We start from the raw sequence: 19062 nt of genomic DNA on the forward strand, positions 1-19062 counted from the left end.
TGAAGAGAGAATGATATTCTAATAGCTTCTACAAAAAGTTTCTCACATCTACAGAATGGCATCAAAACATTACTCTCTTGAACTAATTGCGAGGTCGATCATAATGTACCGTACTTCCGAGCCCTAGCTGCGCAGGAAATGTCATTCGAATTGGAATAGCAAGGATGCGACCCTTGGAATTCTTAGAATAGCCACGACTACCTGTACTCAGTCCCAGAGTTATAACGCGTCTACTGTATCTGACGCTTAGTCAAAGTAACAGTTTTATAGATAGGAATATTTTCGTGATAATTCGTCGTATTGTAAACATGTGGAACAGGTATTGCCTGCAAATTTTCAATGGGTTCTCTTAGATATTATGATACCAGTTTTAAGTTAATGGTTATTAAACATGCAGAAATGAAGAATAATTGTGCAGCCATAAGGAAATATGGCATAATTAAAACCAACGTTCGGCGTTAGCGTGAATACAAAGATAGCTTTAAAAAATTCATACTGTACAAAAAATGCCTTCAGTAGCCCGCAGTAAGAACACTTTAAATAAGTTGAAGATGAAATTGTGGGGCATGTGTGTGAAAACCGCAAGAGATGAATGGCCATAACACAGCGCACAAAACCCGTTGACCTTCAACGTCCACATCTTCATTATACTGTACATTCCTAGCCCCTGAAGCCGGCAAGCAAGACTTGCGTATAGCGACAGCCGGTTGTACCTGACGGTTAATAAAAATAACAGTTTTATAGACAACAGAAATATTTTTGTGATGGTTCATCATATTGTAGACACACGTGGAACAGGTATTGCCGGCAAATTTTCAACAGGTTCTCTTAGATATTATGATGCCAATTTTAAGTTAATGGTTATTAAACACATGGAAATGAAGAATAATTGTGCAGCCGCAAGGAGATATGGCATAACTAAAGCCAATGTTCGGTGTTAGCATGAAAACAAAGATAACTTTAAAAAATGTGTTCTGTACATTCAGAAAGAACGCTTTAAAGAAGTCGAAAAACTCAAGGAATGAATGGCCATAACGCAGCACACAAAACCCGTAAACCTTCAACGTCCGCATCTTCATTATACTGTACATCCCTAGCGGCCGAAGCCGGCAAGGGAGACTTGCATATAGTGACAGCTGGTTGTACCTAACGTTTAATAAAAGTAACAGGACAACAGGAATATTTTTGTGATGGATCGTCATATGGTGGACACAAAATCAACTTCATGGTCCATATGGCACTTTAACAGATTGACAACTAAGTAATTTTTTACTTTTCACCTTGTCAATACATTAGTTGCTTAAGGCAACTTATTTTTTTAAAGTGGTACATGTTTCGTATATTATTAACATCTTCAGCCACATAACACTGTTTAGATGACATATGCTACTTTTAAGGACACTTTCTCTCAAAGCATTGATACTTTGTCAATATATGAATTTTTCATCTAAACAGTGTTATGTGGCTGAAGATGTTAATAATATACGAAACATGTACCACGTTGCCTTAAGCAACTAATGTATTGACGAGGTGGAAAATAAAAAATTACTTAGTTCTGAATATTGTGGACACTCGTGAAACAAGTATTGCCGCCAAATTTTCAACGGGTTCTCTTAGTTATTATGATGGCAATTTTAAGTTAATAGTTAATGCAGCCACAAGAAAATACAGCATAACTAAAGCCATATGTTTGGCGTGGAATGAAGACAAAGATAGTCTAAAAATGTGTACTGTAGTAGAAAGGCATTCAATGGCCCGCAACAAGAACACTTTAAAGAAGACGAACATGAATTTGTAAAATATGTGCCCGAAAAACACAAGGTCGGAATGGCCATAACATGAGATGTGATACGAATGCGGTCTCGGGAAGAGGAATTCCGTGAACTTTCAAAGACAGTATCAGGTACTTCTAATGGAATGCTTAGGGAAGTAGGTAGGATTTACATGATACTTGTGTGTGTTTATTTTTTCTCAAATTAAATTTGAAATTTGTTATAAATAAAATTATGATACCACAAAGCACTTTTTAAGCCTGATTTAATTTTTTGGAAGGAAAAAAAGGGGGGGGGGGGGTCGTCTAGTATTAGGAAATACAGTATATATGTGTGTTTATTATTAATTAATGAATTAATTAACTGAATATTCACATTATATACCATCGATGTGATGAACCAGGAATCTGGATTCATCAACCAATTGACCTATTTCTAATCATCCATAGTCCAGTGGTGATGATTTTGTGCCCACCATATGAACTGCTTTTGGTGGAATGTATTCAGCATTGGGGTACAGTTGGGTTGTTGTCTCTGCAGTCTGCTCCACAGCAGTGTTTGATGAACTGTGTGCTGGGAAATATTGGCCTGGTCATTACTGTCGTACCTGTTAGTAATTTCTCGAACTGTGGCCCCATGGTCGCTCCGCATAATGTGTGACAGCCTCTGGTGGCCTCTGGCATCAATGAGCCACTGTCGGCACATGGCTGAATGACACATCGTCGTTTGCCCATCATTGCACAACTTTTGATACATGCTCAGAACAGTGGTATGAGAGCAGCCCACAAGTCATGCCATTTGAGAGATGCTAGTACGAAGTCAGCATGCCATCACAATTTGCCCCCAGTCAAACACTGATAGATTGGCCGCTTTTCCCATTCTGATACTGGAAGTACTACTAACAGCAAGCCTGTAGACCTGCCCTACATATGCCATGCTGCCTGCATGTCACATGTTACTCTCCCTGCTCCTGGCATGCTAAATGTTCCTGGTCATAATGCAATGGCTCATTATGTATGTCTCTTAAGATCTGCAATGTCTAAGTGACATGGGAGTTGAGGGAGCTGCACAATCATATAGTATTCTTAGATTAAAGCTTGTTCTCTTCTAAGCTGTGCTAGCAGAATATGACTTGGTATCAGAAGCCAGTTGGTAGAGGTTGCTTTATTGCCCCACTTATTATCTGTATTGCCCTGTTCAGTTGGACCTCCACCAAACTTGAGCAGGGACTATTCAGCGTTACAGAGAGACAGTTTTCTACAACCGAGTAAACCAAATGGAGTTCAGAACATCTTAGTGTTGAGGCCAAGGATTGCCATTTTCTGCTGCACAGTTTCTGGATGATGATCCCCATATTTATTTTAGCTGCAGTCTAGGTGAGGTGTTGTCTAAATGACGGATGACTTCAAATAATATTTCTACTTCCCTGTCTTGTAATTTTATTATTCAAATAAAAGCAGAATACCTTGGTTTTTTAAGGACTATGCATTCTCAAAAATATTTATTCGTGACAGACAAGTCTTTAGCTAGCATGGTTTCATTGACCTCCTATGTTTTGTCCTAGATGGTTAGTGTCCATCATTTCCTTGATGTGGTTGCAGGCATATCAGTGATGTAGAATATGAAAAACAATGGGGAAAGAGCATTTTTTTTTTTTTTTTTTTGGAGTTGCTTTACGTTGCATTGACACAGGTAGGTCTTATGATGATGATGGGACAGGAAAGCGCTAGGAATGGGAAGGAAGCGGCCGCGGCGTTAATTAAGGTACAGTCCCAGCATCTGCCTGGTGTGAAAATGGAAAACCATCTTCAGGGCTGCCAACAGTGTGGTTCAAACCCACTATCTCCCAAATACTGGATACTGGCCGCACTTAAGCGACTGCAGCTATTGAGTTCAACGGGCATGCAAAAAACCCTGTGGGAGTTCACATACTAGGATAAACAGTATACAGGGTCTCTCATATAAACCCAGACGGAACGCACGGTGTTTGTACTCTGTGTTACGGCAGCTGCAGTATGGGAGGCACACGCATAGTTCTTGACCTTGCAAACAGCCTGCGTGTGTTTGTCCTGGAAAGCATGAGTTGCCAGTCTGAATCTTAGCTGTTAACATGGTAAGACAGTTATCATTGCAACACCGTATTTTCATACCAATATAGTTGGTACGTTATTGGACATTATAAATTTTCCAGCTAACTCATTCCTGGTTGCCAGTATTTCACCCCAGTGTGCTAAGTTGGGCTCATCAGTTGGAAAATAGCACACCCACCAAGACACATGGCTAATGCATAGCGTGGAGGCCACTGCGCAGGCTACTTACCGGCAGTGCCAGTTCACTATGAGAGACTTTGTCTCATTACCAAAAATTGATGCCTGCCTGGCCATCAAATGATATAAATGTTGATTCACATAGGGAAACCAAAATATTTGTCCCGAATGAGTAAATTTATAATACCAATATAAATGGTCCGTTATTGGAGAATATAAATTTTCGAGCTAACTCATTCCTGGTTGCCCAACTTAGCACACTGGGGTGAAATGCTAGCAACCAGGAATGAGTTAACTGGAAAATTTATAATGTCCAATAACGGACCATTTATATTGGTATTATAAATTTACTCATTCAGGACAAATATTTTGGTTTCCATATGGGAATCAACATCCATATCACCATATTTTCATATCTAAAAGTTCTAGTTTCATCTTAATGGTCATGTGAACAGTCAAAACTCATGCTGTTGCTGTGCAGAAAATCCTAATGGTGTTTATGAAGTCCCTCATTATGATGGGAACATTGGTTTTTGGTGTGCTGTTAGTGCAAGACGAATAATTGATTTTTTTAATAATGACCACAGTAACTGCAGAGAGGTACCAAAATGACATTTTGATGCCATTCTTCTATCAGTTAATGGAAGAAGAATCATGTGGGTGGTTTCAGTGAGATTCAGCCCCTGCTCATACAGCAGAAGATTCCCTTCTTACAATCTCGGAAGTGTTTGCAGACAGAGTGATTAGTGCTAGTCTATTTCCCCCTCATTCTCCAGATCTAATAGTGTGTGATTTTTACTTGTGGGGTAAACTGAAAGAAAAAGTGTATCGAACAAATCCTCACACATTGGAGGAACTGAAAGAAAACATTACGAATGAAATCAGAAACATTACAGTGGCAGAACTCACTCGTGTCAGCCAGAATGTGGTTGCCAGATACAATGCCTGTATAACCCAGGAAGGACGACACTTCCAGCATCTTTTATAAGGTAAGATTTCATGTAAGATTGTATACACGCTTAAAGCAGGGCGGCTGTGCGCAACGTAAGTTTGGCCGAGGCAACTGCCATAGCGTAGAGTACAAACACCGTGCATTCGGTCTGAGTTTATATGAGAGGCCCTGTATATGACTGATTTGAGATATTTGTTGTTTTTTATTACTTAAATTAAGAAGAAAATATATTCTGAAGCAATATCTTGAAGATTCTGGAGTATATTGTTGATGTAAGTCATTAAATCACTTCAGCAAAAGAATCTTGTAAATATTCATTACATTACAGTGTTTATACTACAAATCTCATTTATATGCAAAGTTGGTTAAAAGTTCAATCCAAACATTATTTCATGAATCATTTTAAGAGATGTGGACCTAAACAAGACGCCAGAGGTATTTGCAGATAGAATATCACGGAGGTGCTTAATTCATTCACAGAGGCGTGCAGACTGATTGTTGAAAGTCATAACGCAATAGTCTGTAATGAAGGTCTATAATGTGGTTTTTGAATTCCTTCAACTTTATTAAGGATTGTTTTGTAATCTTATAATACGATATACTTTGTGCACTAGGAAATGAAGCTCTCTCACAGAATTTTTTCTGTTTCCTCTTGCTATGATATTTTCTTTGTTTGTCAGCTGTTGATGTAGATGGTGACTTCCCCAGCATCCACACAGCTGTGGTGTTCTATGACAAGGAAAAAGTTCAGAATCTCTTTGCTACTCCAGTGACTGAGACCCAGATACTGGGAAGATCGCTCATGCACAGCTTTACCATGGCTTCAGCACAGGCCAGACAAACTTTCGGAGTAAGTTGCTTGTCAGAAGTATCTTTGTTTTGTTACTCTGTTAGTATTTGGAACCATTCATTTTATACTGCAAGATTTCTGCAGGCTATTTCTGTCATTTATAATGATAAACATTTTATACCTAGAATCATTCACGAGCCGATAGAAATGGTTAAACATCGGAATAATTTTAACAAAGGTGATGGCTATATTCTGAGTAGATGATGGTTACCCTCCATATTAACTCGTCAACAACTGTCTCCTTGACTCTGGAGGTCCTGGAATGAACTATATTTCTAACAGGGTCTCTCTACCTTGTGTGTGGTTAGTATGGAGTGACAGTTGCAAATAGATTATTTGTTATTGCTCTGAAGACGATCCTGGTCGTAGGATCGAAACATGTCAGCAGATTATTAACATTATGCAACCTAATATCCCCAAATTATTATGTTATTTCTGTAATGTTTACAATTTTGTGTATTATTTAAATAATTAATGGTTGATCTTTGATCAGATAGTCTGCAGGTATGTCCATGTTAAGTGGTGAAGAAGAAAAGCCATCAAACTCTTGATCGTGCTGTATACTCTCTACCTGGATGTGAGGTAAACACATCAATTCCATCTCCAAAGACCTGTCCTCCTATAATGTTACAAGACAGGACTCTCACCAAGTCTTCTCTGCGAAGAACTATCCAGCTGGACTTATCTGTCACCAAATTATCTGTGCTGTCTACATCCAGTCTACTCCTACCTACCGCCTTCCCTCCACTTATATGCTGCTTATCATTTGGTATCGTCCTAGACTCCCACTGTAGATCAATGGTTGAGTGTGGCCTCTGGGTCTCCAACATCACAGTTACTACTTTCCAGCCCCTTACAAGCTCGTTTCTGTTAAAGAACTTTATTTTATTTAAAGTATCCACTTAATCAGTACACATCACTTCACAAGTAAAAGTACATGCAATTTCAATGTCCAAGCATAATATGATACATGTTCCGTCTTACTGGAAGACTTCTTCAGCCATAGCGTCTTATTATAAATAATAACTTAAAAGTAAAATCACATTGAATGTCACTCTTGAATACTATTGAATACATCAAAATTGTCTTCTGAGGAATCTTTAGAAAATGTCTGTGCGACAGTTTGTTTTGGTTACATTCTACAAAATATCTTAAGAATATTTTAAAATTCACAACAAGAAGAAAGGGGGGGGGGGAATGCAAAATGCAATTCACTCCAGCACTTTTAATCAACAAGATATTTTTTCTCTTTCCAGACCTTGTTATTGACCAGATTTCTGTTTGAAAGCTGAAACCAACTGACAGCGAGGTCCTTTTCCTCTTCCACCCCCTGAGTTATAGCTCAACACACACACAATCAGTACACTGAAACTAATCAAGCTACAATCACCCACTAATTGTTTTTAACCACGAACCTACTACACTGGCGTAGCAGGGGGAGAGGTGATACTCTCACGTGGCGCGTCTCATGTGGCGGATAGGGGGGTCCTAACCGGCTTGCCGGCAGACTTGAGGGAAATAAAATATCTCTCGGGACCAAACACACAACCCCCTGTGGGTGGGGGGGCGCAGATGAAGAATACACCCATGGTATCCCATGCCTGTCGTAAGAGGTGACTAAAAGGGGCGACCAAGGGATGATTACATGTTATACACCTCATTTTAGGTCCGTATTGAAAATTTAACAGTTCAAAAATGATAAAGGTGTTTTAATTTATTCCACCTATTCAATACTTGTATTATCACGTATAGTTGTTACATAATTAATTTCTTAGTTACATGGGACATGTTTCGCCCTCAATTAAGGGCATCTTCAGCCTAAATACAATAATCAAAAATACAACTAAATTAAAAGTGGACGTTAAATACAATCATCAAAAATACAACTAAAATAAAAAGTGGAAGTTAAAAGTTATAGTCTGTTCTTAAAATTCAGAACAATAAAATAGTGAAAAATGATAAAATAAAAAGATGCTAATGGAAAACTGTCTTATGATTAAACTATAATCTTGTCAGAGACTAAAACTTCTATTAAAATTCGAATTAAAACAGTTCATATAAAATATTGGAAAATCAAAGTGGTAGTAATAAAAAGCCAACGACATGAGGGCGTGTACACAAGCATAAACTTGATTGTCATGAATACAATCTTTTCAAGGCCATTGATGAAATTCGTAGTAAGTAAGGCAGAAGCATCTATTGAAAAATTGTAAGAGGCCGTTAGCACCGGTAGGTAATAAAATGGCTGAATCCTTGCCAGAAAATGTCAACAGATGCAGAAATAAGTTTTCTGTAAGAAAAGGAAAAGAAGAAATAAGAAATTGAACGTAAGGAGAGAATTCAGTCTTACATAATTTTGAAACAGATGAGGACTTACATGTAAGTGGAAGTTGTTATTTCTTAACTACTGTTGAGTTGGTTGCTGCCCGTCTGTTGGCTCTAAGTCTGGTGTTATAACTGTGCTGCAGAGGCGGTAGCGAACTCGGAGGGGAAGGAATAGGGGAGTGCGGAAGGGAGGAGAGGATGGGTGGAGTCAAATGTGACGAGGCTGACAAAGGGGCGGAGTCAACTGCATTGCTGGAAGTAGGCCTAATATCTGTAGGTATGGGAGGAGTATTAGGGTTTGAAGAATTAAATATATTAGGTATCCTAAATTTATTCGAACTAACTGACTTTAATAATTTCGGCATTAATTTTAATTTAGTTGTATTTTTGATTATTGTATTTAGGCTGAAGATGCCCTTAATTGAGGGCGAAACATGTCCCATGTAACTAAGAATTTAATTATGTAACAACTATACGTGATAATATAAGTATTGAATAGGTGGAATAAATTAAAACACCTTTATCATTTTTGAACAAGGGATGATTGTATTAGAACCATGAAACTACTGGCGATTAGTATCACTATGTGGGGAACACCATGGGTTGCTTTTTCTTGTGCGTAGTACCACTATGTTAGGTACAAAATAGGTTTGTGATTAGTAGCAACAGAGTGCGTTGCCGGCTTTTACAGTACCTGTGATTAGTACCACTGTAGGAGTGACTCCATGGTTCTGGCTTGCCTATGATTAGTACCCATTATATGAGGAACACCAAAGGATAGTGCGAGTCCCTGTGGTTAGTACACATGTGATGAACACCATAGGTTTGCGTTGCCTGTAAATGGTGCTGCAATGTGTGAAACACCATAGGTCTGTATTACATGTGCGAATTTCATTACCTGTAAATAGTACCATAATGTGTGGAATACCGCGAGTCTACGCTACTTTTGATTAGTACCGCAACATGGCAAATACCATGGTTCTACTTTCCTAGCGATAAGTACCATTATGAGGGCTCGATGACTTGGATTTTGGACTCTTTTTTTTCTTTTTTTATTAATGTTATTTGTTTTACGTCCCACTAACTACTCTTTTACGGTTTTCGGAGAAGCCGAGGTGCCGGAATTTAGTCCCGCGGGAATTCTTTTATGTGCCAGTAAATCTACGACACGAGGCTAACATATCTGAGCACCTTCAAATACCACCGGACTAAGCCAGGATGGAACCTTCCAAGTTGGGGTCAGAAGGCCAGCGCCTTAACCGTCTGAGCCACTCAGCCCGGCATTTTGGACTCTTTTTAGACTACAAATATCATCCATTCAGTATTATGCTATAGAAGCAGTCCGTTGGTCAGTAATACTATTGTTTTACGTCAGTTTCTGTGAATGTAAGGCATTGCGGGTCGGATCCACTGATTGTTTTAAATTCATATCCATCTATTCATTCTTCGCCCTCATGTTTTGAATTCTGGTCAGTGGAGGATTTTGGACTTTTAATGTGTCATTACATTTTGTCTCATTTTGTACCAGTAGGGGTCAATGACCTAGATGTTAGGCCCCTTTAAACAAGAAGCATCATCATCAATTGTTTTTAACAAAGTTTTCACAGAGAATGATTGTACTCTAGTTGTTCCTTTAAGTGTGCATTTTAAAGATTCTCAGAAGACAGTTTGATGTCTTCAATAGTATTCAGTGTATTCAAGAGTGGCATTCACTGTGATTTTACTTTTAAGTTATTATTTTAAATAATTTTTTAAGAAGTCTTCCAGTGCAACAAAACATGTACCGTATCATGCTTGGACATTGAAATTGCATGTATTTTCACTTGTGATGTGATGTGTATAGATTAGGTGAAAACTTTAAATAAAATAAAGTTCTTAATCAAATTATATCAATATGGACCATTACTATTAAATTTGTCAATTGTAACTCTTTCTGTTTCCAAGCCTTATCCCACAGGGTGGGCTATCGTAGATGAGGACCTGGGATAAGAAAGGGCTAGGAATGGGAAGGTATTGGTTGTGGCATTTGGCCACACATTTAGGGTTCCATCGCTGTTAGCTTACATTTGGGAGATGGTGGATTCAAACACAAACTGTCAGCAGCCCTGAATTTGGTTTTCAGTGGTTTACTATTTCTTTCCAATTCTAGTCCTTTCCTATCCCATCATCACCATAAGACCTATATAAGTTAAAAACCTAGTATATTGGCTCTACCTAGTTAATACATATAAGTTTATTTACAATTCAAAGTTGTAAAAACATCATATCGCACAACATGACTTGACGGCAGTTCATTTTCACTCAGTTGTCTGGCTGCGATTAAATTAATTTAATCTACATTTTAGAAGTATTTATATGAAGTGGAACAACAGTTTTAATGAATCAACTGTCAATATTTTTACGTGAAACAAAATTGAAGGAACAGAAGAAATTTTTAATTAGATCATCGTCATTTACTACATAGAAATGTTCAATGTCAAACTCATTCTGACTTCATCAGATTACATCAAACGACTCTTTCATCTGATGATGTTTCAACATGCATTTATTTTAATTTATAAGTATATCATATGAATGTAAATTTTATTCATGTTTTGTAACTTTTAATGTATTAATTTTAAGTTATTTCTAGACAGCTGAAGATGGCATAATGCGACCAAAACATATCCCCTTGTTTTAAAATGATGTGGAACCAGTATACTAGTTTTTCAACTTATATAACATGATTGTAAGTACGGATGCAAAATGAAATTTATTTCATGCCATAAGACCTGTGTGTGTCAGTGCAATATAAAACAATGTACAATTGGTGCGGAATTCTTCTTTCAAGTGTGATGGGGAAATATTCAAGCAGTATAGCTGGATTTAAACTCTCTGTAGTACATCATGCAGAACATGGTAACAGGGCAGTAGGTCATAAATTCACATTGTCTGAATTTAATGTATGATACTGACATAAGCAGAAGAATGAACTTCAAGAAACAAAAACTCAAAAAGAAGTTTTCCACGGTCCAAAGAGAGGAAAATTTCCTAAAGGTGGAAAAGAACTGTAGGCTCTACGTAGCGATGGATGTACATTTACCCATGAAATGATGCAATTTAAAGCACGCACGATGGCTACAAGGTATGGCATCAGTTCCCCAGATTTTGAAGTGAGCAGGTGCTGGATGACTAGACTTATGAATTAAGATGCTGAACATCATTGTGGTAAAGAATGCCAGAAAACTACTACAACAAACAACATTCATTGAAATGTTAAGAGAAAGAGTAAAGAGAAGGCATACTTGTTTTCCCAACAGGCAGTGTTGACGAGATGCCAGTGAATTTTGACATGTTTCAGAATCAAACCATTGAAGAGAAGGAAAAAATCAAGCATTACTCTGCAGACTTCAGGAAGTGAGATACAAAGACGCATAGTCATGCTTGTGGTAACTGCGGATGGAAAGAATCTACATCCGTATGGTATATTTAAACAAAAAATAATGCTGAGGGTTAAATTTTCAGGTGGGATACATGTTTGTGTTCAAGAGAATGGCTGGATGGACATATCACTGGTAAATGATTGGATTTTTGCTGTTTGAAGAAATCGATCTGGGTCATAGCTTCATCTCCCATCTCTACCTGTAATGGACAGTTTTCTTAGACATTTAGCAGATAACACAAAGCAGCTTTTGACTGATTTGAAGACTGATCTGGCAGTAATTCTGGCAGTCTCATCCAAGGCCCTACACCTCTGGCTGCGCAGTAGCGTGTGACTGGGGAAGAGCTGTCCATGCGCGTATCGCCATATTGCGGGCACTCCACATCTCGCCGAGGATATCGTAGTATGGAATTCATGCATTAACTTCAATTACGCACAAATGAAAACACCTGTCGACAGGTTATTTTTATTCCTGCAATACAGGAAAACATGGTAAGAAAGGATGTTCATTAGATACATCCAAAATAAAATGTTAAAAAGGTGCCGCTTTAGAAAGCAGAAGATCTGTACGAAAATGTTGCATTCCAAGCATCAGGGAAACTTAGCTATTCATTAATAATAAATGGCACAGCCTACACTGACTAACGTGAATACACGCAATAAATATACAAGAATCAAGGCGGTAATAACATGAAAATTATACTTATGCGTACAAACTGAACACATTTGCTTTGTTATTGAACAAATCTCCACAAATCATTTGGATAGCTAGCCTATAAGTAACAGACGTAATAAAACAACATTTAGAAAACTGGATAAGAAGACTTCAAAATACACTACTATTGATAGTAAATATATACCTACGTAGATAAAAACATGCCTTAAATTTAGAGAACACTCTCCAAAAACAGAAAAACATTGTACACCTACCAGTAGATTAAACTAATAATTTTCAAGAAAGAATATGTAGCTCACATTAGGGACACTATAATGATCATGTTTGTAACTGATTTGTTTGCATATTCGGAATAGACACATGCAATTAAATCCTAGACTCGGCAGTTAAGCTTTCATGGAAATACCAAGTCATTTTCAAATCACAGCAGTTCATAACTTCAGTATGATTTACAGATCATGAGAGAAAAACAATCTTTTACTTGTGACTGAGGAGACTGGAGCCATCAGTTCTTTCAATATTTACAGTATTTACAAACAGTTGTATCAAAAGCAAGAATCTGTAATATTGGCAAAAAGAAAACCTGTGAAACAGAATGGTTTCTGTGAAAGTTACATGGCAGATACTTTCCTGATTACTAATTCCCATCTGAATATTTTTTTTTCTTTTTTTTATTATTTCCAGGATATGAAATAGTATATCAGGATGAGTATACCTTGAGTTATGATTTCTATATGGTTTGGAAAATAGCTATCTAAAATCTACTGAGATATACTAAGATTTTTATATGTTTTGTGGGGCTTTCTGCACTAAAATAATTGTACTCAGATGAAATGCACTTTGTAACAGTATTGACTGAACTGCTACATGGACTGGGATCTACGATGTTATTTTGTTGATTTTTCCCTCCAAAATCTTCCTTTTTTAAATCCTATGGGGAGCCTTTCAGTCTGAAAAATAAAAATATATAGGCCTATTGGGTCTACCATATGCAAAACATTATCATTGATGAAAGAATAAAAATAAAATGAAGTAATACAATATCTAATCCAAATTACTTGACCTATAAGTACCTTTTTTTAGATGATCTGGAAAGTCAAACCGTGTTGGCACTGCATCACCTTTCAGAATTTTGTTCCCTTGAGATTGCCAAAAAATTGCTTCTGTGAAGTGAGTTGAACATAGTCTGTGGGAATAAGTTGGAACAAACTTGTCTCTTCTAACAGCAAGAAGCCACTTCGACAGAAGATTAGGCTTATTCAATGGAAACCTGTAAGCTATATGTTTAAAAATAATAGCCATGTATTTGAAATCAAAGAAATGTATATATTTCTATCTCCTCCTTTTTTCCTCAACCATTCCTGGTACAATGACAGAACATTCTCCCATTGATTTATCACAAAATACAGTATTCTTCTGCTTCATAAATAGAACCTCATGTGATATATTTCAGAACAGAGTGATAGAGCCAGCAATCATTCACATTTCACTACAGTATTTTACATTTTGAAAATCTTCCTGAAAAAACTCATTACACTAGTGCTACTCTACCTCATAATTCTAAATATATCTAACAATGAAAATAATACCTAGCTTAGTTTAAGTTTCTCTGAATTAAATATATTTTTACCAGTTGGTTAAATTTAAGAGAGGAAAAATATATCATTTAGGATGCAAAATTCCCTCTCATACTATTCTCATCTTAAATACAAATATTAGGCCTACTTATTTTATAAACTCGAACTGAAAGAAGATTTTCTGAGCACAAATTAAAATTGAAAATGTGTTCTAACTTTTCTATTACAGGAACATTATGATTCATATAAGGCAGAAGATAAAGGAGCTTGAATATTAAGCATAGGCCTATATGAATATAACTGTTAAACAGGTAGTTTGATTTGTGTTTTATAGTGCAAAGTAGGAGTCAGCCTAGTAAAACCTCTCTGGAACAGCATATTTAACAATTCTTTTATTATAAACTCAAAAATATTTCGGTCAACATCATATTTCAAAACGTGGAAAATTTCAGACTACGGAAGTGGATTGTTGTGGGAACTAGGTTATCCGCCGTCCAGATAGCTGGTGGAGGAGGATATGATTTCTCTCTTTTCGTGGGCCATGTATCATTATCAGACATGGATTCTCTACTCCTGTGCGGAATTTGCTGTTTCAGCACTACTTCAGCTGGTACTCGGAGTTCACCTCCCATAAGGTTATCTGCGAGACCCCCTTCATTTTCTTCACCCGGATCTTCATCTGATACCGTAATACATAACATTCCGGTGGTTTAATGTATATGGCTTCGGCATCAGTATCCTCTTCTCCAATAACATGTAGCACCTCCTCAAGTGTCAAGCCACTCGAATGAAGTTCACGTATCATTGGACGCGATACATCACACTCTCCACGTATGTTATGACGTGGATCTTTTAGTAAAACTGTAATTATACAATTGAATGACACATATATCATTATTAGTAACTACAGTATGAGTTTTTTCTCTATAATCATCCTTAGAAGCAAGGAGGAGAAAAGGAACCGAGAGGTACGGTAAACGCCATGCGGTACCATACGATACCAACCGAATTATTAGTATCATTACAGCAAACACAGAATTGCTGACCAATTTCTTGTTATTTCAAATCATGGACTGATATTTGAAGATAATAAACCAAAACAACCAAGTTAATAAACAAAATAAAGCAACTCACTTTAGACGGGCAGTCATTTTTATTCCTCTCAACACGATCTCAAATTCCAAGCAGTTGTTGCCACAAACAAACACTCAAATAAAACCCTCTGTTGATTTCAGGCATTGTAGGGAGTATCACCTTGACATTCTAAAGCAGAGTTGCCAGATTTGCGTCGTGAGTAATAATCAGTATGAGAAAATCTGAAGTAAGGCACACTGGTACCGCACGGCATTGCCGGGTTAATAAATTTAAAACATCATGCAATACCAAACTTAATTTCATGCCATCACCCAAGCTGAACAGCGATTAAATATTCCTCAATCAATTGAATTACTGGTGTCATTATAGTTTATTATTTTCATGTCCGTATTGATGAATCTCACAATTATATAATGGGGATAATTCCACCTAATCAATACTTCTTGTTACAAGTACAATATATTTACATTAAAAATACACCGTCTGCAGAACCAGTTTCGATATACAATCGATCACCCTCATCTGCTTGAGAACACAAGGTAAAATAACATATACATATCATTGAACATCACTTAATCTAAGAATGTAGTTAGAAAATGTAGTACCGAGCTTGATAGCTGCAGTCGCTTAAGTGCGGCCAGTATTCAGTAATCGGGAGATAGTGGGTTTGAACCCCACTGTCGGCAGTCCTGAAGATGGTTTTCCGTGGTTTCCCATTTTCACACCAGGTGTACCTTAATTAAGGTCACGGCCGCTTCCTTCCCATTCCTAGGCCTTTCCTATCCCATCGTCGCCATAAGACCTATCTCTGTGTTGGTGCGACGTAAAGCAAAAAAAAAACGAAGAAGAGGAAGAAAAAAGAAAACGTAGTACCAGGCGAGTTGGCCGTGCTGTTAGAGGCCCGCGACTGTGGACTGTGAGCTTGCATCCGGGAGATAGTGGGTTCGAATACCACTGTCGGCAGCCCTGAAGAACCAGGCAAATGCTGGAGCTGTACCTTAATTAAGGCCACGGCCGCTTCCTTCCAACTCCTAGGCCTTTCCTATCCCATCATCGCCATAAGACCTATCTGTGTCGGTGCGACGTAAAGCCACAAAAAAAAAAAAAAAAAAAAAACGTAGTAAACAACATTGATAACAAGTTAAAATCAATAAAATTTGATTGTCATGTCCATAGATCCCTTATAAGGTTCGTTACACTTTTGTGTTGGAGTTCTATATCTTCTTCATGGTTAAACTGCGTTTGAAAGGTCCTGGTGTGTTACTAATGGAACACTTGATATCTTTTATAATGCTTATGCCGGGGAAGTGCAAACTTGTCGAATATGGTAATGAGGTAGGTTACATTATAATTGCTGAAGTCAAAGATAAAATTGTGAGAATTATGCCAGTAAAAACAGTATTACTCCAGGGATGATAGGATAGTGGGTCAAATAATTTCGTTGGAAAGGGTTATGGTAAGTGCAATAAAAATTTGAAATGTCATACCACGGTTCTGTCTGTTGGCGGTACTGTTACAAATTTTTTTTTCAAATATCCTGTAGGTGGCAGTACCATGCCATCAAAGTGCTAGTGGAACAGTGGCCACCCCACTTCAGACATGTGCGAAAGAAGAACAGTGGTCTATTTGGTTTTTGAGTAGTGAAGATGTGATGAAATGTGGCCTCAGAAGAGCACTGGTGCAGGTCTTTCTAGCTGATGCCGTTGGGTGACCAGTGCATCTGGGTGAGTGGTGGTGGTGGTGGTGATGGTCGTGATGATGATGATGATGATGATGATGATGATTATGGATAATAATGAGGTAGTAAGAGGGTAAAACCCAGTGTGGGTGCATAGCCTTCTTGTGTCGAATAACACCAAGGGATTGCTCAAGGCTTAATGTCCCCATCCGAATGAAGAATCACCATCATCAACAAAGTCATATGCCCTCACTCTATATGAATGCTGTAGAAAAGTTTATAATTGAACCCAGGCTCTTGGCACATAGTTCAGTGATTAGAAATTGAATACCACCACCTTCTCCTACCCAACCAGTCAACATTTTGATGATGATGATGATGATGATGATGATGATGATGATGATGTTGATGAAATTTTTTTTCACCAATGGGACTTGAACCAGCTAATCATGATGTCAAACCACGAAGACTTAACAGTTATGGGCAGCAAGTGAGCTAGTGAAGGTGTGAAATAGAAATGCATAGACAAATGATATTTCATTATGGTGATGCATGTTTTTTCACAACATTAACTTGACAGTGCTCAACCCGATACTATCCGTGCAACATTCGCGACCATCCAAGACCTGTATTTTGAATGTCATATCTACCGTATTTACCAGACCTCGTTCCTAGTGATTACCATTTTCAAGGAGGCATTGGGAGCGAAAATGTTCAGTTTGGAAGGGGGAAAAAGAAAAAGATGAAGGATGGAGGTGGTGCACAAATGGCTGCACAGAAAACCAAAGGATAATTTTTTCTGGGCCAATGACCTAGATGTTAGGTGCCTTTAAACAACAAGCATCAAGATATTTTTTCTAGAGGAATCCATGCACTTTGTAGGTGCTGGAGGACTTGCACTGAATGTAATGGTACAGTTGTGTACCAATTTCACTCAGTTAAATAATTTGACAAAAAATAATTAAGGTTTTTATTTGACTATACATTTGTTTGGTCACTGTAATTTATGTATAAGCTTTCAAATTTATCATTGGTAATAATAGATTTGTGCATTATTCCTCTACAGATTGCTGATGAAGACCTTCCATCCCCAGTTACAATCCAGTGTATACAGACTGATGGGAAATTGTTCTACTTCTCGCTGTTCCAGCTCAACACTTTGAATTTAAATGGAGTTGAAGGAACAAGAAATTTGTTTTGGATGTTGCCTGCAATGTCATTATTTGACAAGTGTTGTTATGATCAAGGTGTGCCTGTATTGGAAGGATATAATCCTGAAGTGTTCAGAACATTTTTGGGGTTTTGTTCTAATGGACAACATAGATAAAATTAGTTTTTAACTTATTGCTAATTTCTAATAAAGAAATTCTTAAGTATTTATAGGTCCAAAGCTACACTTCTTTTTGCCTTACAAGCATATGGATCTGGTATTACAGTATCACTATCACTTATGTCATCGTTTTCTTTTGACAAGTTGGTAGTATATTTGAAAATACTATTATCTAACCTCAGAAAAGAAAAAGATGGATCCTTTTTTTCAGCATAGATGTTTCTTCATAATCTTTTAAAAGTGATCTCATTTTAGTTCAGCTAATTCAAAAATCTTGTATAATTCCTGCTAAAACCAATTTTTTGTCTCTCTCTCTCTCTCTCTCCTCTCCTGCAGATAAATCCAAATCATTGTAATTAATTGTAGGAATGTATACTAAAGGAAACGCTAAAAAATGCCCCAGATTCATGAGAATAATCTGTTATTATTGTAGGTATAATCTGCTGTTGAGTATAGTTTGTTGGAGCTCTTTCAGATTGAATGAGGTCTGATATAAGATGTGATGTGCCTTTGAAATGTAAACATACCTTTTATAAAAACTAAATCACACCTTCATGATATATGGAACTGAGATATGTGCGATCACTAAAATCCAGGAAAGCAAATCACAAGCAAGTGATTTGAAGTTCCCCTCAAAATATGCTGGACAAAACAAGAAGGAATCGCATGTGAAAGAGAGGCTCAGTGAGAAGAAAGAGCATGTCATGTGCGACAGGTAGATGCCAAATAGAAGGGCATGGCAAATATAGAGGGTTGTTAGTGATCTTTGGCGACGATTTCAGGGCTGTATAATGCTTGAAAATCCTTTTGCCACCATCAGTGATGCTCTGTTGGTCCACCATGCATCCCAGCTATCGCTGTACACTGCAACTTCCACTATAAGAGACTCGAGTAAAGTACAGTCTTGTCGAGATTATGCTACTCTACTTGACAGATTTTCCAAAGCCCATCTGTGGTACGAGGTTATCTGCTTCCCAGTGTCCTTTTGTGGAGTCCAAATGCACAGAAGTCCACTGGTTACTTTCAAATCATGCCAGAAAGTGATGGGTTGAAGCAAAGGTGTCACTGAAAGCCCGATCTTGATGCACCCAAATATTATCTATCGTTGTATTGTGTAGA

At 37.5% G+C, this 19062-nt stretch overlaps 1 protein-coding gene across 2 annotated transcripts in view; it reads left to right on the plus strand.

Moving 5' to 3' along the window:
* Nucleotides 1-17989, plus strand: part of mRpL37 (mitochondrial ribosomal protein L37) — a 73863-nt gene extending 55874 nt beyond the window's left edge. Inside the window, exons 6-8 of one of the 2 annotated variants that reach the window (XM_067153964.2) lie at nt 5672-5841; nt 16479-16659; nt 17680-17812. In XM_067153964.2, coding sequence (XP_067010065.2) covers nt 5672-5841; nt 16479-16646 — 338 coding nt within the window. In that variant the 3' untranslated portion in view covers nt 16647-16659; nt 17680-17812. Of the gene's footprint in view, nt 1-5671; nt 5842-16478; nt 16660-17679 lie in introns of both variants that reach the window. The other variant, XM_067153963.2, reaches the window with a different exon arrangement.
* Nucleotides 17990-19062: the final 1073 nt, after the last annotated feature.

Source organism: Anabrus simplex, chromosome 9 (genome assembly GCF_040414725.1).
Source record: "Anabrus simplex isolate iqAnaSimp1 chromosome 9, ASM4041472v1, whole genome shotgun sequence".
Taxonomy (NCBI): Eukaryota; Metazoa; Arthropoda; class Insecta; order Orthoptera; family Tettigoniidae; genus Anabrus; species Anabrus simplex.